Source organism: Pogoniulus pusillus, chromosome 18 (genome assembly GCF_015220805.1).
Source record: "Pogoniulus pusillus isolate bPogPus1 chromosome 18, bPogPus1.pri, whole genome shotgun sequence".
Lineage (NCBI taxonomy): Eukaryota > Metazoa > Chordata > Aves > Piciformes > Lybiidae > Pogoniulus > Pogoniulus pusillus.
Window position 1 is genome coordinate 604,837 of NC_087281.1, and position 21,353 is coordinate 626,189.

Genomic DNA, 21,353 nt, shown 5'->3' on the forward strand with positions numbered 1-21,353 from the left:
ACAATCCACCTCCTCACCAAAAATGATTTGCTGAAACTTTCTTCTTAGATACCACTTTGACATCAGTCCATATGAGGATGTCTGGCCTGCCATTTTTGTCTACATGGTTCACCAGTCCTGTGGGACAGCCTGGTATGAATTTCATGATTTATTGCTTTAATCATGTTATTTATGTGCTTATTCATTAGGAAATGTCTAATTCAAGGTTTTATTTTCTTTAGAGATTATTTACTGTGTCCGTTCTGCACAGGGCTGTAATACACAGGCTGGATTTCTTGTCCCAGCTTCTCGGTCCTCAGTTAATAAAATTTCAGAATAGCCAGGTAGAACTCATGATATCATCCAAATTATTGTCGTTCCCGTATCTAGGGCTATTGTCTGTTTCTGAGATGAGATTACTTTTCCACCAGGAAGTAGTTCCATAAAGCAGAGAAGGTCCATGAGTGATGATTTTTCAAGTATATAGTTATGGAAATAAATGGTTAAAATAATCCAAGGTTAGATCTTTCCTTGTTAAATACATCAGTTATTGGCATCATTGTGCATTATTATGGAAGTGGTTGATTTTCAGATGAAGGGTTTTGTTCATTGTCCTTTTGGTGTGTACTGTTGTTGCAAAAGATCAGTAGTCCTTTGCTGAAGAAAGGAGCTGCTCTGAATTATGGAAAAAATCTATAGATGGGCAGTTGAATGGGGGAAGTATCCCCTTGTAAAAAGGAGCAACCTTTGGGAAATACTGCTGGTGACTGTTTTGTCTTAGGTTAACAGGATTAATCTCCATGGCCCTCAAAGCATGCAGTCAAACCCCTGGGTCTTTCTGATGCCATCTTCAATACTGCAAAGTGGGCATCTGTTCTAAATACAGTTTCTGTACATCTCAGTATAGTTAGCTTATTTCTGTTCCTAACTGAATCATAGAACTACAGAATCATTTGGTTGGAAAAGACCTCTAAGATCATAGAGTACAACTATTATCTCACTCTGATGAGTCTGGTGATAAAGCATGTCTCTTAGCACACATCTGTGTGTGTTTAAAACCTCCTGGGATGGGAATTCAACCACCTCCCTGGGGAGCCTATTCCCATGTTTGATAACCCTTTCAGAAAATAAGTTTCTTCTAATATCCAATCTAAACCTCCCCTTGTGCAACTTGAGGCCATTTCCTCTGATCCTATCTCTTGTTACTAAGGAAAAGAGACCAACACTTACCTCCCCACAATGTCCTTTCAGGTAGCTGTAGAAAGAGGTATGGTTTCAACCTCATATTCCTTTTCTCCAGACTAAACAACTCCACTTCCCTCAGCCTTTTTTCATAAGACTAGGTCAGGCACTTAGTGCCATGGTCTAGTTGATTGGATGGGGCTAGGTGCTAGGTTGACCTAGATGATCTTGGAGGTCTCTTCCAACCTGGCTGATTCCATGACATGTTCTCCAGACCACTCACTAGCTGTTTTTCTAACTGGTGCCATATAGCAGATGCATTTACCTTTTTGCATATAGGCTAGACACATTCAACCTTGTTTTCTCAACTCACACGTGCTGCAAAAGTATAACAACAATGCCACTTGGCTGACATTCTCAAGTAGTTAACAAAACATGAAACCTAAAAAATACAGAATCACAGTAACATGAAAAAGGAGAATAGAGGAAAATTAATCTGTTTATGTGGGGAAAAAGCAACTTGGAACTCTGTGTCCTTCAGTTAAGTTTTGGGCTTAAGTGTAATATTCCATTCTTAGCCTGGGCAATTTCTATTAGCTACTTTAGAATAAATTTTACCTGGTATTTAATCTGGGCCTGCGTTTCCCATCTGTAAACAAAAAGTATTCAGCTTTCTTTCTGAAGGCACATGTGATGGTTTGGATGTTACCCTCACCCCCATCGCTTGTGAAAAATCACCCAGACTAGACTCAGCCAAGATGGAAATTAAGGAATGAAGCTTTCTATTTACAGCTTAGCACAATATACAAGCAGGAATTGACAATATATAGAGCTATAGACAGAAATATTACAAGTTAGAAAGGCAATACAGAAAACACAGAAGCCTTCCCAGACACCAGAGTCCCCAGGAGGGGCTCCCAACCACCCTTCCACCTCCTTTCCACCCCCTCTACCTTATCCCAGATTTGCCTTATGTTCAAGGTGAGTTTGGGTGAGAGTCGGCCAGGGGGGTTAGCAAGCAGAAGACTAGTTACACAGGCAGCAGGTTAGAGAGAGAAGGGAGGTAGCCAGAGCCAGAGAGCAACTCTGTTATCTATGTGTTCTTGCTTTTTATCCATCTCAGCAAGCCTATGAGTGCAGCAGGACATCACCACTGTTTCCTTTTCACAGCTAGAATCTAATTCTCTCACTAAAATATCCCAGCTAGGCTGAAACTAGCACAGCACATCACTAGATAAAATCTATACAAGATTGTTTTTTTCAGAGCTCTGCTACTACAGCATATAAACTCTTTTTAAGAGATATTTTTGATGAGCACTTAAGCCACACATAGCAATTACTTTATTACTGCTTTTTTGTTGTTGCCTGTGTGAAAATACCCTTGTCAATACCCAAAATGTTTAAAAGAAAATTGTTGAAGAAATAATTCTATAGGTACTGCAGATCTGAGGCATTTTTACAGCTCACCAGCAATTACTTAATAACATAAGTTATTGATGGGTGGAGCACTCACTGGATAAAGAATTGGCTGGATGGTGGCATGCAGAGAGGTGATCAATGGCACAATGTCCTCCTGGAGACCAGTGACAAGTGGTGTCCCTCAGGGGTCAGTGCTGGTATCTGTGCTGCTTAACATCTTTGTCAGCGACATGGACAGAGGAATCGCGTGGACTCTGCAAGTTTGCAGATGACACCAAGTCGTGTGGCACAGTCAGCTTGCTGGAGGGCAGGGAGGCTGGACAGGCTGGAGAGGTGGGCCAGGCAACCTCATGACTTTAACAAGACCAAGTGTAAGGTCTTTCACCTGGGTCATATGATTCTATAATATAATAAATAATATATAATGTAATACAATATGTGAAATGTTTCAATTATTATAAATAATATAGAATATAATAACTATAGTGCCATAAGTAATATATAATGTGTTATATATTATATATTATAATTCTTGTATATAATGTAATTAATATAGTAGAGATAATTTGGTGACAACTGACAAAATGCTGAAATGTAATTTCTGATCATTTGGGGGAAACAAGAAAAAAATTCTCAATGTCTTGGGAAAAGGTGAAATCTTTTTATTATTTCTTGTGTCTCATTTGCTTCACATGCCCTGATTTTATGTTCTGGCCTCAAATAATGTTTCCAAATTACCCATTAGATGCAGAGTTTCACTGTTTTTCAGACTGAATAGATAATGTTTCAAAGAAGCTGCACTTCAGTTTCTGAAATCAGTGAAGGTTATGCAATTGTGTTGCCTGTGCTGGGTAGCTTGACTTAAGTTTCAGAACTGTACAGATTAAACTAAGAGCATTGTCAGGTATCCACGCTCTCTGCTCTTGCCCAAACTTTAATGGCCCTTGTAATCAGTGAGTCACATGCAATGTGAGTCAATCCCTAGCAAGAAGAGTAAATCAAAGAGCATAGTTTTCTTCTCTGGTGATTATTTTAACTTGTGCTTTTTGTCTCTGGTGAAATTGGTCTCTTCCTAGCTTTGAACTTGAAAAGCTGTGCCGATTTACTATGTCTGTAAAGAAGAATTATCGCCGTGTGCCCTACCACAACTGGAAGCATGCAGTTACTGTTGCACACTGCATGTATGCCATACTCCAGAACAACCAGGGACTTTTCACTGATCTAGAGGTAGGTGAGATGATTCTGTCAGTTACCATACTCCGTCAGAGGTAGCAGCCATCACAGAATTACATTTTTTAGAGTTCTGCTGTCAGTTTGGGCAGGGTATATACAAAGGTGTATTGGAAATAAATTATTATATAATACGAATATTGATTTCTGTACAAATATTAATTTTATTATTAATATTCAAAGTTCAGGAAAATTCCCTGAAATTATTGTCATTTTTAGTTGACAGGAAGTACTTGCACAGAATTAAACAGTTTAAACAATCAGAACTTGGAAAATAGTAATGTGAAAACAGGAAAAAATTCTGACTGTGCTTATGGAGTCTTGGCGTTCACTCCAGCAGATGTACTCACAAAGCTTTTGGTCCCCGAGTAAGTCTCCTGTACCAAAGATGCTTTCAAATTCACTATGTGATGGTTTGGGCATTAACCCACTCCCCCACACTTTTGGAATTGCCCCAGCTAACTCAGAGGGCCTCTGGGAATATAAATGAAGCTATTTATTTTACAGCAGCAAATATACAAGCAGCTATTTACAATATATACAGTTATATACAGAAATATACAAAGGATAAACAATACAGAAGCACAACTCCCCTCCCAGAAACCTGAGTCCCCAGGAGGGGCTCTCAAACCACCCCAACACCTCCCCTTGCCCTCTCAACCTTACCCCAGTTCTCAGGAAGAAGAGAGGTGCAGCCAAGAGGTTAGGGAGCAAGGTTAGTGGGAGCAAGGTTAATGAGATGTGACCAGGTCTGAAGGCAAAGGCAGAATGAAAGGACAAAATGGAGAATGTTTTACTTCTTCTTCCCAGAGTTCTCAGCATGACTGTGAGCGAAGAGACACAATTGTTTTCATTTCACTGCCTGTTATCTAGTTCTTTTACCAAAACATTCCAGCTTGCTTCAAACTAGCACACTCAATAAGATCCCCAGGGTAAATACAAACTATTCCAGGCAGAGGAAGAAGAACTGAGTTTGCTGCTAAGCTGGCAGGTGTGATCTGCATACACGTGGCTGCCTTGACTCCCAGTTAACGAGCCTCAAATGGCAGAAAGGCCAGTGTAGAAAGGCCACAATGTAGAATGGCAGAAAGGCCACAGTGGCTCAGTGTAGAGAGGCTGAATTCAGAAAGACAGTTTCTAAGTCGCCCCCCTTTAAATACTTCAGTTTGAAAATCAAGCTGGCCAATAGGCAGTAGCACCATTGTTCTGGCCAATGAATTCAAAGCTTCCTGCCTCCTTTGACCACACAGGCATGTTGAAGGGCAGCACAAGACACCTGGCAAGTTATGCTAAGCCCCCTGGCCCTCGGGGCTTTGCTCATCTGACTCAACTTCTTGGACACACAACAGGAGGAGAGCAAAGGGCTAAAGCGGTCTGGTAGGATTTGTGCCTTACCAGGACAAAAAGCCCCTCGGGAGGCACAGATGCGTGTGGAAATCATAAGGAAGTAGGATTATTCAGATTCCTAATCCTGGTGTTCTTTACACTTTTCAGGTCTGCCCCCCTAAAGAAGCAGTAGCAGATTTACTCTTGAGTCCTTGCCCACATTTTGAGGTTCTCTCACTTACAGTCTTTCTTTAATTATTTAGCTGTCAGATCTGTACTGAAGGCAGAGGAGGATAATGCCCTGGATCTTGACCCCTGAGAGGTCAAAGAGATCCTGAATAGGAGGGCTTGGTGTTGCAGAGATGGTTGACATGTGAATAAAGGAGAGAGTATAAAGGATGGAAGGAAAACAGTTTGTCTAAATGTTCTAATTCACTGATGAACTTTATTATACAAATTTTTCCTTAGTGTGTGTGTGTATATATTTTACAAATAAATCCATAGTATTGTTGAAAATTGACAAACCACTTGGAGTAGGTCACTAACTAGAAAGGTTATAATAATAAAATGGAAAGCTCTGCACATTTAAATGTTGATGTACATTACGAAGAAACTGTCCCTTGTCTTCTTTTTTCTCTTTGTTTATTTTTTCCTCAATTGTGGTATGTGCATCTGAGATTGCTGTCTCTTGTTAGCACTACCTGACTAGCTTCTGATTGCTAGAACCTGTTTTCAGTTGTGTATAACTGCCAAATGCTAGCCATTTGGGCTGTAATTTTGCCAAGGTCTGTGACTTCCTCAAGCTGATTCATTCAGGGAAATCTCAGCCAAAAATCGTTAGTCTCTTTTAAAGAAATGTGCTAAGACAAATCAAGTTTTTATTCAGTTTGTGAGAGTAAAATAAATCTTAAGCAATCTTTCTTTGAAAGATTTATTCTGATGTAAAGCAGGGACTTGAAAATCGACACTGGAATAGGAAAGTGGCATTTGCCAGGTGTGTGCTCAAAGTTGGCAAAGCTAGTACAAGTTTGAAAACACCAACGCTACTTTAACAGCAAAAATCTGTGGACTGCATCCTCAGAGAATAATTAAAGCTCTGCTAACTTTTCTTACTGCCTGAATATGAAGCCCTGTCTTTTTGGAGTCTCTAGAGGAAAAGACGGGGAGCGCCAAAAGAGTTGGCAGTTAAGATAAATGGAAGCAGTCATTTTTCCCCTTCCAATTTCCAGTGAGCTTTCACCTTTTGAGTGTCGAGTCATAGAATCAGTCAGAGTTGGAGGGACCCACAAGCATCACCTAGTTCCAACCCCCTGCATAAGCAGGGACACTGTACCCTAGAGCAGGCTGCACACAGCCTCAGCCAGCCTGGCCTTATAACACCTCCAGCCATGGGGCCTCAACCACCTCCCTGGGCAACCCCTGCCAGGCCTCACCACTCTCATGCTCAACAACTTCCTCCTCACCTCCAGTCTGAACCTACCCACCTCTATATTCCAGATCTGTTCTAGTAGACTCCTTTCCTGATACTAAAATAATATCCATGAGAATACAGGAAGATGCGTGAAGGAAAGTTTGGGCAACAAGGATGAGCTGGTCTCAGGGTTTGGATGTTGACATGAAACTTAGTAGACTTAAGCCTCAAAATCAGAAGTAATTAGTTCTGCACATCATGTATTTGTGATAAAATCTTCAGTTGCATCACTTGCTACTTTTCCAAAGGATCATGCGCCTCTCAGTGCACTATACAGGTTGAATGTTCCTCACTTAATACGTGGTTAATCAGTATTATTTGTCTGCTTAAATGTGTAGTCTTGTTTAATGAACGCTCCAGCAGAACCAACTGTTAAGACAGCTGTTGAGTCTATAGAGACATTTTTGTGGTGCTCTGTGTGGGCAGTGACCTTTTCACAAACATCAGTGTATGTGTTTTCAAAATGCACCTGCTATGTGAAAAAAACTCTTTTGCAATTGTTTATGTATTTTGTGTGTTGAAAGAGAGATTTCCACTTCTTCAAGATATTAAGACTTCATTAAATTAAAAATCAGTTATTGTATTAGTTTGTTTGCAGTTCACAGAATCGCAGAATCAGTCAGGGTTGGGAGGGACTACAAGAATCACGTAGTTCCAATCCCTCTGCCACAGGCAGGGACACCCTACCCTAGAGCAGGCTGCACACAGCCTCAGCCAGCCTGGCCTTAAACACCTCCAGCCGTGGGGCCTCAACCACCTCCCTGGGCAACTCAGTCCAGACTCTCACCACTCTCATGCTGAACAACTTCCTCCTCATGGCCAATCTCAGTCTCCCCACCTCCAGCTTTGCTCCATTGCCCCCATTCCTGTCACTCCCTGATAGCCTAAAAAGTCCCTCCCCAACTTTTTTGTAGCATCCTTCAGATCTTGGAAGGCCACAAGAAGGTCACCTGGGAGCCTCCTCTTCTGCAGACTACACAGCCCCAACTCTTTCAGTCTGTCCTCATGGCAGAGGTGCTGCAGCCCTCTGAGCATCCTCGTGGCCTTTCTCTGGACACACTCCAGCATCTCCACATCCCTCACATGATAGTTGACTTTATCCATTGTTTCTGTGGCTCACATCAGTGACTTCCTAGGAAAAGTCTCACCCAGAACACATGGTCAGCATATTTGAGTAGTGTTGCTGAGGCAAGTCTAGCATCAGACTTTAGTACAACTGCATTCACCAGGAAATAAAGCATCTTATATATTTTCTCTCCTTCAATTACTGCATTTAAATATATATATATAAAAATTATTAAACATATAAACATGGCAGGGATTCAGTGGATGACCAAAGTAGCTGTGTAAAATTCAGATTTCTTCCTGAAACTGATTTCCTCCTCTAATAATGTGATAAGTTATATAGTGTTTTATAAAATGAAATATAATATTGATTTATAATTATATATAATGGGTAATTAATATATAATATATATAATGTATATAATATATGTTTATTTCTTTCTAAAGTAAACTATCATGTGTTTTACATTTGTAATAGAGAAAAGATTTGAATTACAGTATGGGCAAGAATTATGATTCAGTATGGCTTCACTATGCAGTCTCAGGCAGCTTTAAGGATATTTCTCCATGTAGTTTTACCAGACGATATGAGCGCTGGCTCAGCTTTAATGGTATTTTGGGAAGAGAGTGACATCTAGAGGCAGGAAATCAATCTTGCTTTTCACGTTTATCTTCAATTGGCTTTTTTTTTGTAGCGAAAAGGTCTTCTGGTTGCATGCCTGTGCCATGACCTGGATCACAGAGGTTACAGCAACAGCTATCTTCAGAAATTTGATCACCCACTAGCTGCTCTCTATTCCACATCAACGATGGAGCAGCACCACTTCTCACAGACTGTGTCCATCCTGCAGGTAGGATTATTGAAATTGTGTCTTCTGCACAGTAGAGTCCAGTGGTGGAAATAGGAGTCACATCTTTACCCAGTAGATTTTCTGAAGCATGCCTAATTAATTTCTGGGTAGTAGTGTTCATGTAGAAGTGCAGGCGATTTATTACAGCAAGATGCGTTCCACAATTAGCAACCCAAACATTCGGTCATAGTGCAAAACACAGCTCTTGAAAATCTCAGTATTATTAAAGTGTATTGTGTCTGAAGGTCTTTGCTTATGGCCTCCCATTTGAGCTTTTAGCTTCTGCATCAGTAAATGTTCTTTCTTTGGCTATGTGAGATAGGAATGTTGAAAATGAGAATTCATTTTCCCACTCTAGTATTTCCAGAATGTGCTTCAGCAAAGTCTTCAACCATCCTAAAATACTTAATAAAAACTCAACTACTGGTAGAAGTTTGCATGAGAAGCTTGAAAACCTGCTGTAATAAATTCCATGAACAATAAATGTGTGGCATGAAGGAGGAAATGTTAATTGTGGATGCATGAAGTGCTTAAGGTTGTTCCATTATGTTACTGTGTGCTTTTGTGTTACTCAATCTGAAATCAGAAGAATCAAAAGGGTGAGGTGTCTGTATGTTTAGTGAATACAGAACTACCAGAAAGCATGCAGACATGTGTTGGGAACTGCAGGTATGCTACTGACACACAGATATTTTCTCTTCAGTGAAAGTCTTTTTCATACTCTTACCTGTGAAATCACTGTCAGTCCATAACGTACTCATGCTCACTGGTTTCAGTTTACAATGCCCACGCTCAGTGCACAGCCTTGCCATGCTACTGTGCCACTAATTCATTGTTAACTTTTCTTTCTTTCTGGTCTTTCAGGGGGAAGATATTTATTTTTTTAAATACCTAACCATCTTTTAGGAAAAATGCATATTCTGTATTGTATTCAGAAGCACATCTTGTGATTATGGTTTTAGATATCATATACATTTCATCAGAGAATGGAAGCTTTATCTCTGAATGCCCCTCCATGTAGGAGGCTGTAATTGAGTCCTTCAGTGGTGCTATGGCATTAGACTTTTAGTGTTCATTCTTCATGTGAGTTTGTGCACGGTGAGCAAGTCCCTTGTTCGTGAACGTTTCTCTGTCCCCACTATGGTTATGTGAAACAGATTTCAGGCATTCTTCAAAAAACATTTTGCATTTTTCCTGCAGAAACATTGCAATCTGTTACAAAGACCCATTTGCCATGAAGGCAGAGAACTCTTTTTGTTCCCTGCTAGCTCCTAGCTTTTTTGAGTGTTAGAAACCTGCAGTACCTTTCACGGTCTGAAACTTTATAGCTGCTTTGCTCATCCACCTGCAGTTCCAGTATGCATGTTGAGATACTGGAATATGTCCAGAGAAGGGTGACAAAGCTGGTGAAAGGCCTGGAACACAGCCCTGTGAGGAGAGGCTGAGGGAACTGGGGGTGTGCAGCCTGGAGAAGAGGAGGCTCAGGGGTGACCTCATTGCTGTCTACAACTACTTGAAGGGAGGCTGTAGCCAGGTGGGGGTTGGTCTCTTCTGCCAGGCAAGCAGCAACAGAACAAAGGGACACAGTCTCAAGTTGTGGCAGGGGAGGTCTAGGCTGGATGTTAGGAGGAAGTTGTTGCCAGAGAGAGTGATTGGCATTGGAATGGGCTGCCCAGGGAGGTGGTGGAGGCACCGTCCCTGGAGGTGTTAAAGAAAAGCCTGGCTGAGGCACTAAGTGCCACGATGTGGTTGATTGTTTAGGGCTGGGTGCTAGGTTGGACTGGATGAGCTTGGAGGTCTCTTCCAACCTGCTTGATTCTGTGATTCTAAGAATACAGAGGATTGCATTCATTAGCTTTAGCTCAGCCAGGAAAGAGTAAAAATCTTGGGAGCTGTGTTCTGTACATATTATTCAAAAGCCTAAGTGACATACTCTGAAATGGCAGCTTCTGTCAGTACTTAAAAGAATCAGTTCTTTTCTAGTAGTATGAACTGAAGCTGTCACAGTGGTCTGTCTGTCAGGACAACTTCTAAAGCCTGCAGGACAGAATCTGAAATAATTCAAATAAGGACTGAAAGCCCATTCTCCTGGATGAGACAGTCAGGTTGAAAGGGAAAGTGTTCCCAAAACCATAAATCACAAGAAATTGAGAGTAGTCATGTCCTGCTCCCAAAGTGGTGATTGTGGCCTAAAATATTATGAATGATTTTTTAAAGCATTACATTCTATGACTAGAGAACCTATCAAAAGAGCACTGAAGCATAGACAGGTTGTATTTTCTATTGATCATATTCATGGAATCAAAAAAATACATCTATTTGTCCAAGTAAAAATGTTGGAAAATAATGTTTATGTTGCCATCCAGAGATGGCATCCAGAGATGGCCAGGGATGCCATCCAGAGGGACCTGGACAGGCTGGAGAGGTGGGCACAAGCCAACTTCATGAGGTTCAACGAGACAGAGTTCAAGGTCCTGCATCTGGGTCGAGGCAATGCCAAGCACAAATCCAAGGTGGATTTGGCAGTGACTGGCTGGAGAGCAGCCCTGAGGAGAGGGACTTGGGGATGCTGGTGGACAAGAAGCTCAAGATGAGGCAGCAGTGTGCACTTCCAGTCCAGAGGGCCAACCAGATCCTGGACTGCATCAGAAGTGTGGCCAGCAGGTGGAGGGAGGTGATTCTCCTCCTCTATTCTGTTCTGGTGAGACCCCACCTGGAGTACTGCATCCAGCACTGGAGCCTCTATTACAAGAAGCATGTGGAGATGCTGGAGTGTGTCCAGAGAAGGACCATGAGGATGCTTAGATTGCTGGAGGAGCTCTCTTATGAGGAAAGACTGAAAGAGTTGGGGCTGTTCATTCTAGAGAAGAGGAGGCTCCCAGGTCACCTTACTGTGGCCTTCCAGGATCTGAAGGGGGCCTACTAAAAAGCTGGGGAGGGACTTTTTAGGCTGCCAGGGAGTGACAGGACTGGGGGGAATGGAGCAAAGCTGGGGGTAGGGAAATTCAGACTGGAGGTGAGGAGGAAGTTGTTGAGCATGAGAGTGGTGAGAGCCTGGCAGGGGTTGCCCAGGGAGGTGGTTGAGGCCCCATGGCTGGAGGTGTTTAAGGCCAGGCTGGCTGAGGCTGTGGGCAGCCTGCTCTAGGGTAGGGTGTCTCTGTTTATGGCAGAGGGGTTGCAACTGGCTGAGCCTTGTGGACCCTTCCAACCCTGACTGATTCTATGATTCTACGTTATGGATGGTACAGCTAACCAAGCCTGTTTATATCACAGAAGATTTATTTTGGACAAATTATGTAAATAAATGGCAAAAGTCAGGGAAACTTTTTATGAGCTTCTTCCTAACTGCCAATTAAATGTCAAGACATCTGTATTTGATATGTTTTAATAATATCTTCTATTTTTGGATGTGGAGTCCATGACATGGCTGGCTTGTTCTTATTTTTCTGTTTCCTTTCAACAGGAGGTAGACTTTTGACAAGTTGTTTTCCAAGTCTTAGAGACAGCAAATAGCATGGACTTTTCAGTGTGATACTGCCTCACAATACATTTGATAACAGCGATCACAGTCCATGGGTATTGTCAATTAAATGCTCAGTAATGCGTAACACATGTGGAAAAGGGGTAACAGCGGTATGTTGCCGTAATAGAAGCCATTACCTTTAGTTCACAAGTCAGTTAACTCATGAGAGATGGAACACAGCCCTATGAGGAGAGGCTGAGGGAATTGGGGGTGTTTAGCCTGGAAAAGAGGAGGCTCAGGGGTGATCTCATTGCTGTCTACAACTACCTGAAGGGAGGCTGTAGCCAGATGGGGGTTGGTCTCTTCTGCCAGGCAAGCAGCAACAGAACAAGAGGACACAGTCTCAAGTTGTGGTGGGGGAGGTCTAGGCTGGATGTTAGGAGGAAGTTGTTGGCAGAGAGAGTGATTGGCATTGGAATGGGCTGCCCAGGGAGGTGGTGGAGTCACTGTCCCCGGAGGTGTTGAAGGAAAGCCTGGCTGAGGCACTTAGTGCCATGGTCTAGTTGATTGTTTAGGGCTGGGTGCTAGGTTGGCCTGGATGTTCTTGGAGGTCTCTTCCAACCTGGTTGATTCTATGATTCTGTGAACTCAAGGCTGAACAAAGCAGCCTTTTTCCCTGTGATGGTTTGGGTGTTCCCTGCCCCCCCCACTTTAGAAATCAGCCAGACTAGATTCAGCCAGCTCTGGAAATATGAATGAAGCTTATATTTGCAGCTGTCAAAATATACAGCCACAGCTGATATTTACAGCTGTAAATATCTACAAGCAGATATTTACAGTACATACAGTTATAGACAGAAATAGACAAGGTAAAAGGTAATACAGAAACACAACTCCCCTCCCAGAAACCTGAGTCCCCAGGAGGGGCTCTCAACCACCCCTGCACCTTCACCCTGCCCCTCTCAACCTTACTCCAGTCCCAAGGAAGAATGGAGGTTCAGACAAGAGGTTAAGCAGCAAAGTGGGTTAGCCCAAAATGGAGAGTGTATTAGAGAGATGCAGCTCAGCCAGCACCCCAGTGAGAGTGAAAATGGTGCCGAGTGTGTATTATCAAATACTTGTTTCCATAGTTCTCAGCAAGGCTGTGAGTGAAGTAGACATCACCCTTGTTGTGATTGCACAGCCTATGATCTAGTCCTTCTCACCAAAACATTCTAGCTAGCTTCAAACTAGCACAATCCACCCCTGTCTGCTTCACTCAGAGTATTGCTGAGAACTGATCTAATCTAAAACTGTATTTACACTAATGAATTTTACATGTTCAGTTCACACTTCATTCCAGCTATCTCAGATGTAGGTGATTCAAAAGCTCAGAACAGTTTGTCTCCTCACAGATGAGACCAGAACAGGGACTCCCAGGTGATGTTGGATTTGTGCTCATGTACTGTAGATTGTCTCGTAGATTCTTTCAGTGTTGGACACCGATGGTACTTAGAACAGAAAACTCCTAACAGCTTGTATTATACACTCTGAATTTAGACTCTCTCAGATAAGGTTAGGTTTCTCTGTGGCACACACTGGATTTCACCATTCTCCTGCATTGCCCAGTAGGTGTGACCAGGACCTTCTGGAGACACCACCCCTCGGACAGGTTTCCCTTCGCCCAAAGGAGAAAATACCCAAACAGTTTTCCCTAACAGATTATTTTCATGCACAACAGGAACTTTATCACCATCTACTGTTTGTACCAAATCTGATTGTGCAGGTCCTGCTCTATTTACTGAACCCCTACTATTTACCAACCAGGTAGCTCGTGATAAATGTTTGTCCCAGTTTTTCATAATTCCACGCCCCATGGCTTTTAGGGTGGTTTTCAGCAAACCATTGTAGCGCTCAATCTTCCCTGAAGCTGGTGCATAGTAGGGTATGTGATAGATCCATTCAATACCATGCTCTTTGGCCCAGTTTTTCACAAGATTGTTCTTGAAATGAGTGCCATTGTCTGACTCGATTCTCTCTGGAGTTCCATGTCTCCACATGATCTGTGTCTCCAAGCCAAGAATGGAGTTACATGCAGTAGCATGTGGAACTGGATAGGTTTCCAGCCATCCGGTGCTGGCCTCTACCCTTGTTAGCACATACTGCTTGCCAGAACGAGATCAAGGTAAAGTGATGTAGTCAGTCTGCCAGGCTTCACCATACTTGTACTTTGACCATCTCTCACTATACCATGAGGGCTTGATTCACTTAGCCTGCTTAATAGCAGCACAAATGTCACAGTCATGGATGACTTGGGTGATAGCGTCCATGGACAAGTCAATTGACCTATCACGAGCCCATCGGTATGTTCCATCTCTGCCTTGATGTCCAGATGAGTCATGGGCCCACTGAACTAAGAACAGCTCACCTCGGTGTTTCCAGTCAAGGTCAATGTCAAGGTCAGAGTTGGTATCAACTTGAGCAATCTTAGCAGCTTGGTCTGCCTTCTGGTTGTGTTGATGTTCCTCAGTGGCTCTGCTCTTAGGCATGTGTGCATCTACGTGCCGCACCTTCACTGGAGTTCTCTCCAGTCGTGCATCAATGTCCTGCCATAGATCAGCACACCAAATAGGCTTTCCTTTCCTCTGCCAACCATTCTTCTTCCAGTCCTTTAGCCTACCCCATAGAGCATTGGCTACCATCCATGAGTCGGTGTAGAGGTAAAGGATAGGCCAATTCTCACGTTCAGCCACATCAAGAGCAAGTGGGACAGCTTTTACCTCAGCAAACTGACTGGATTCTCCTTCTCCATCTCTCGCTTCGGTAACTCTCCTGGTAGGACTCCAGACTGCTGACTTCCATCTTCGCTTGTTCCCAACAAGACGACAGGAACCATCTGTGAACAAAGCATAGTTCTTTTCCTAATCAGAGAGATCACCATAGGAGGAGCTTCCTCAGCACGAGTTATTTTCTCCTCTGGAGGTTTGGAACAGTCTGTGCCTTCCGGCCAGTTGGTGATCACCTCCACCAGACCAGGTCGATCAAGATTACCCATTCGTGCTCGTTGGGTTATCAAAGCCATCCATTTAGACCAGGTTGCATCTGTGGCATGATGTGGTGATGAACCTTTGCCTTTGAACATCCAGTTCAGAACTGGCTGTCTAGGAGCTAAAAGCAATTGTGACTCAGTTCAGCACTTCAGAAGCTGCTTTCACTCCTTCATAGGCTGCTAGTATCTCTTTCTCGGTTGGAGTGTAGTTTGTCTCCGAACCTCTGTAGCAACGTCCCCGGAAACCAAGTGGACAACCACGTGTCTCATTTGGAGCTCTCTGCCAAAGACTCCAAGTTGGACATTGTCACTGGCAGCTGTGTACAGAATGTTCTTAATGTCCGGACCAGATCTCACAGGTCCCAAGCCCACTGCATGGACTACTTCTCGTTTGATTTGATCAAAGGCTGCTTGGTGCTCAGGTCCCCACTTGAAATTGTTTCTCTTACGAGTCACATCCTGCAGAGGTTTGACAATTTGACTGAAACCAGGAATGTGTAGTCTCCAAAATCCCACCACACCAAGAAAAGAAAGTGTGTCCTTCTTATTGGTGGGAACTGCCATGGTAGAGACTTTGTTTATCACATCCTGAGGACTGTAACGGCGACCATCCTGCCACCGCACTCCCAGAAATTGAATTTTTCTGGCAGGTCCTTTGACCTTGTCTCTCTTAATGGCAAAACCTGCTTGCAGCAGAATGTCAATGATTTTGTTACCTTTCTCGAAGACTTCCTCAGCAGTTTGGCCCCACACAATGATGTCATTGATGTACTGGATGTGCTCTGGAGCTTTACCTTTCTCCAGTGCATTGTGGATGACTGAGTGACAGATGGTTGAGCTGTGTTTCCACCCCTGAGGCAAACGACTGAACTGGTACTGGATTCCTCTCCAGGTGATGCAAACTGAGGCCTGCACTCCTTTGCTATGGGAATAGAGAAGAAAGCATTAGCAATGTCTATGGTTGCATACCATTTAGCCTCCTTCGATTCCAGCTCGTACTGGCGTTCCAGCATGTCCGGCACAGCTGCACTCATGGGTGGAGTCACCTCATTGAGGGCACAAAAATCAACTGTCAGTCTCCAGTCTCCATTAAGCTTTGCGCACAGGCCAGATGGGACTGTTGAAAGGTGAATGAGCTTTCTTGATGACAGCCTGACTCTCCAGTTGATGAATCAGCAGATGAGTGTGCAACAATGAGTCATGGTTAGTTCTGTACTGCCTGTGGTGCACAGTTTGAGTTGCAATTGGCACTTCCAGGTCCTCTATGTCATGATGTCCCACAACAGCAGATTCATCAGAAAGTTCAGGTCTAATGGACAATTTCAGTTTACCATCCTCAGTCTCTACAGATGCTATTCCAAAAGCCCATTTGTGACCCTTAGGATCTTTGAAACAACCTTGTTTCAAAAAGTCAATTCCCAGAATGCAAGGTGCATCAGGACCAGTTACAATAGTATGTTTCTTCCACTCTTTACCAGTTAAACTAATTTCAGCCTGTATTTTAGTTAACTCTTGAGATCATCCAGTGATTCCAAAAATAGATATGGACTCTGTCCCTTTGCAATTAGATGGCAACAAAGTACACTGAGCACCTGTGTCAACTAAAGCCCTGTATTTCCGAACTCTTGAACTGCCAGGCCACCTAATGAATACATTCCAATAGATTTGGTTCTCTCCACTATCCCTTTCCTCCTCCTGGCTGGAGGCAGGGCACCCCTAATGCTGAACATGGCATGTAGGGTATGCACAGTGATTGGTGGTGTTGTGAGAGAAACTGCAATTGTTGGAATCATTGCAGTTGCTCTCAAGAGCAGAAGAAGTGACAGCTACTTTTCTGGCATTGCTGCCTCTGTTTCTGCCACTCTGCAGTTCCCTGACTCTCTTTGAAAGAGCTGAAGTAGGTTGACCATCCCACTTGTTCATGTTCTCACCGTATGTGTCACGCAGAATTATCCACAGTGACGCACGTGATTGCTGATGTCTGGGTGGAATTTGTCTCCTCCTGGGCTGGAATTGCCTTGCAGGAGGTGGGCATCTGTTCCTGACTGCAGAAACATTCACCCATTCAGATGATGCAGGGACGGTATCCCTTACCAGATTGGAAACGGATGTTTTAAGATCCTCCTTCAGTTCTCTCATGGTATCTTTAATCTCTGTTATCATAGTTTTTATGGCAGAGACTAGGGCAGAATGTGCCAAGCTGCCCTCTATCTGCCTGAGCTGATCAGTGAACTCTCCAACAGTGAAAGACCTTCCATTATCACTCCTTCATAGAAACTTGCTGGCCAAGATGTTAGCATAGGATGAAGGAGCAAGCTTAATAAGCTTCTTCATGAGACCTGTTCCAAGAGGAATGTCATCAGGCTCATGAGTGCCATGATCTCCATAAAGCACTTCCTTCACAGCAAACTCCTTCAGAAGCTTAATTCCCTGCTCAATGGTGTTCCACTTCTTGGCAGCCCATGGCAAATCATCTCGGGAAGGATATCTCATAGCCACAGCCAACAAAAGGCGTGTCCACAAGCTAACCCTACCAAGAGGACTTGCCAGGTATTTGTCCACTCCACTCTCCTTAGTCAGTGGTCCTAGCTGCTTGGCAGACTTGTCTCCTACCTGCAGGGCATTGGCACCAATGCTACAGCATCTCACTAGCCAGCTTAGTATTGGCTCACCTGAGTATTCCTTTCTAACTTCCCTGACCTCTGTGAGGGGATTATGGGATTCCTGGACGTCATCCTCCTCCTTTTCCTCCTGTTGGTCTGGTTGTCCCTGGCCTAGAAACAGAACCTTCCTCATAGCACTCTTAAACTCATCGGAGCCATCCTCTTTTCTTGGCAGCCAACCTCACAGCACTCTTCTCATCAGAGTACTGGGATCTGAGCATGTTTGCCAGGTCCCAAAGGACTGTATGTCTCCTCTTTCTCTTGCTCACCAGAGGTCCCCTCTCTTGCATCCTCTTTTGAATCACACTTTGTCAAATGTGGTGTCTTTGGTTTCACCTTGGCAGGCGCCAAAATGACCTGAACTGCAACAGACTTTGACAAGTTTACTGGCAGGTTTGAATTATTGGGTGTCTGTCCTGTGGCCTGTGAGTTCAGATCTGCCTTAGAGGTAGAGTCTTTTTTTGTCTGCTGCCTGGGGATTTGAACTGGCTGATTTAATGTTATTAGTTAAGGGAACATCTTGACTTTGATTATTTCCCTGTACTCCTGGGAATCCTGCCAATCCTGCTGTGTTGTTATTCCCAATAGGAACATTGGTAGCTTTCCCAGAGTCTTGGGAAGGAGGGTGTAGTGGCTGTCCCTTGCTGTGCCCCCAAGTTATCTTTGTTTTGGTTTGGATCACTGGATTGTGTATCTTTCATGTGTGCCACAGAAGCTTTCCTAGTTCTTACAGGCAATCACACTCAAATTTTTCCTACATAATGCCAAAATTAATATGAAAATCAATATTACAAGACATAGATTCATACCCGACAGAATACCACAGTCTGACGTGAATAAAATTCTGAAGAAGGATCTGCCTGACCTTTTAGGTAAAAAAAACTCTCAAGAGGGCTGTAGACGAAGCACTAAAAGTACTACTTTGCCTGTAATGTTATTGGTAAATACCCCGTAATGTTACTGGTAAAAGTTTCAGTGATGTTGAATCCAGCATACCCAAGGATGAAATCCCCCCAACTCAAAAATTGATTAGCTTTGACCTTCTTAAAAATTACATTAAACAAGAAATAACCAATTTGGGCTTTGATTCAATTATACACAAGAAACAAGAAAATAGGCCACACCATAGCCCCACTAAGTAAAATAGCTGCTTCATTAGCTTCATTCTGATTCCCAGAGGAATTAACAATCACTCAAAATGAATTTGCCCCTCGTTGGAGTGCCAAATAAAAAGATGTGATGGTTTGGGTGTTCCTCGTCCCCCCCACACTTTAGCAATCACCCAGACTAGACTCAGCCGGCTCTAGAAACATGAATGAAGCTTATATTTACAGCAGCACAATATACAAGCAGATAGTTACAGTACATACAGTTATAGACAGAAATAGACAAGGTAAAAGGTAATACAGAAACACAACTCCCCTCCCAGAAACCTGAGTCCCCAGGAGGGGCTCTCAGCCACCCCTGCACCTTCCCCCTACCCCTCTCAACCTTACTCCAGTCCCAAGGAAGAATGGAGGTTCGGACAAGAGGTTAAGAAGCAAGTGGGTAGCCCAAAATGGAGAGTGTGTTAGAGAGATGCAGCTCAGCCAGCACCCCAGTGAGAGTGAAAATGGTGCCGAGTGTGTATTATCAAATGTTTTTGTTTCTTGTTCCCATAGTTCTCAGCAAGGCTGTGAGTGAAGTAGACATCACCCTTGTTGTGATTGCACAGCCTATGATCTAGTCCTTCTCACCAAAACATTCTAGCTAGCTTCAAACCAGCACATTCCCCTAGATTTTGGCATACATTACAATACTGCAATTAACTTATTTCTATAGAGAAAATTGTGTCAGTAGATGCAGCAATTTGAGGCATGTTTCATTTGGAACACTATGAAAACAAAATTATTTTAGTACTTTCGTGTGGATAATTTCTTGTTCATATTCTGTGTTGCAGAGTAATTGAAATTGTGCTTAAGAGTGAAGCAAATGCTCAGCTTCCCAGTCTGGCAAGCAGTACTCTGGATCAGGACTGTATTGCAAGCTTCCAAGCTAGTACTGTCTGAAAGTGCTGCGTCCTGTAGTTTTTAAGTCAGAGAGAAAAATAGTGTCATTTTTTAGTATTAATATCTTCAGAAGGAGCAGTCCCAAAACCAAATCAGTGGCTTAGTCGCAGGATGTCATTTTGAATGGAGTGATAAAAATGGGAATTTCAGGCCTCTCAGCATTTGAACTTGCAGTAAAGATTTGTCTTTGCGCTGTTCAACTGTTGTAACCTGTCTGGTGAAGTAAAGACTGAAATCATCTCAGAATTAGAGCTTGTGCTTTTTATTGGTTTTTTACTTTTTCATAGCTGGAAGGGCACAATGTCTTCTCCAATCTGAGCTCCAGCGAATATGAGCAAGTACTTGAGATCATCCGGAAAGCCATCATCGCTACAGACCTGGCCCTGTATTTTGGAAATAGAAAACAACTTGAAGAGCTTCATCAGACAGGAGCATTAAACCTTAAGAACCAAGCACACAGGTAAAGCAGCCAACTGGTAGAAGTTCAAAATGGCATTAGTCCTAGGAAGGAAAACCATATTTGTGGGCACACGGTGATTTTCTTACATGCGAGATTTCTAACATCATCTGTGTGTAAAATTCCAAATATGCGACAGTAATTTCCAGTGGTTTATCTTTGCATGTCACTGCCTTTGGATATCATCTGCTCTGATGTTTTGAGTGTTACCTGCCCCCTCCTCACCCAGACTAGACTCAGCTGAGCTGGAAATTAAGCAAAGAAGCTTTATATTTACAGCTTAGCACAATACAGGTATTTAGAATATCTACAGCTAAGACAGAACTAGACAAGGTGAAAAAGGAAATACAGAAACACAGCAGCCCTCCCAGAAATCCCCAGGAGAGGCTCCCAGCCACCCTTCCACCTCCTTACCTTACGTTCAAGGTGAATTTGGAGGATCGGCCAGGGGGATTAGGAAGCAGAAGGACTTGTTACACAGACAGCAGGTTAGAGAGAGAAGGGAAGTAGCCTAAAGCCAGGAGCAACTCTGTTACCTGTGTTTGTGTTCTTGTTCTTATACATTTCAGCAAGCCTATGAGTGCAGCAGGACATCACCATTGTTTCCTTTCACAGGCTATAATCTGATTCCTCTCACTAAAGTATCCAGCTAGGCTCATACTAGCACATCTACACAGCTCAGTGACAGATCATCTGCAGAGGAAAGTTAGCACAAAGGCGTTAGGTGGTGAGGAGAAAGATGCAGCACAATAATTATTACTTTCATTACAACATTTGTTAATATATTTCATTACAAGAGTACAGATTATTTTCATTACAATATTTTTATGGTGAACTAAGATAGTTCTAAGCTTAAAAAATGGATGTCTATGTATTCTTGTATTGATAAATGCATTATTCTCTTTATCCACGTAAGCAAAACATAATGCACTCTGGATGAGAGATGTGTCTCATAACAGGCTTCAGAGCTTCTTATTGGGCAGGTGGATCCTGTCAGTAATTTGCACAGGGAAATATGGAGGTATAGAACGGGAAAATTACCAAATCATGACTCTGATTTCAAGGACAAAGTTTTGGAATAAATTATTACAACACTGTAAGAAGTGCAGTTTTTAAAAGCATATTTTCCAAGTATGAAACTGAATCATATCCAAGTGTCTGGAGGGCATCT

General features: G+C 43.0%; 1 protein-coding gene and 1 long non-coding RNA gene across 5 annotated transcripts in view; one reads left to right on the top strand and one right to left on the bottom strand.

The window, feature by feature from the left end:
• Positions 1-21,353, top strand: part of PDE10A (phosphodiesterase 10A) — a 410,304-nt gene that overhangs the window by 371,335 nt on the left and 17,616 nt on the right. For all 3 annotated transcript variants that reach the window (XM_064158232.1, XM_064158231.1, XM_064158233.1), the window contains exons 15-18: positions 49-132; positions 3,657-3,807; positions 8,368-8,523; positions 20,013-20,185. In XM_064158232.1, the coding sequence (XP_064014302.1) occupies positions 49-132; positions 3,657-3,807; positions 8,368-8,523; positions 20,013-20,185 (564 nt within the window). The remainder of the gene's footprint in view (positions 1-48; positions 133-3,656; positions 3,808-8,367; positions 8,524-20,012; positions 20,186-21,353) is intronic.
• Positions 19,806-21,353, bottom strand: part of LOC135183333 (uncharacterized) — a 541,852-nt gene continuing 540,304 nt past the window's right edge. For both annotated transcript variants that reach the window (XR_010305518.1, XR_010305519.1), the window contains exon 3: positions 19,806-20,108. This is a non-coding gene — a long non-coding RNA (uncharacterized LOC135183333). The remainder of the gene's footprint in view (positions 20,109-21,353) is intronic.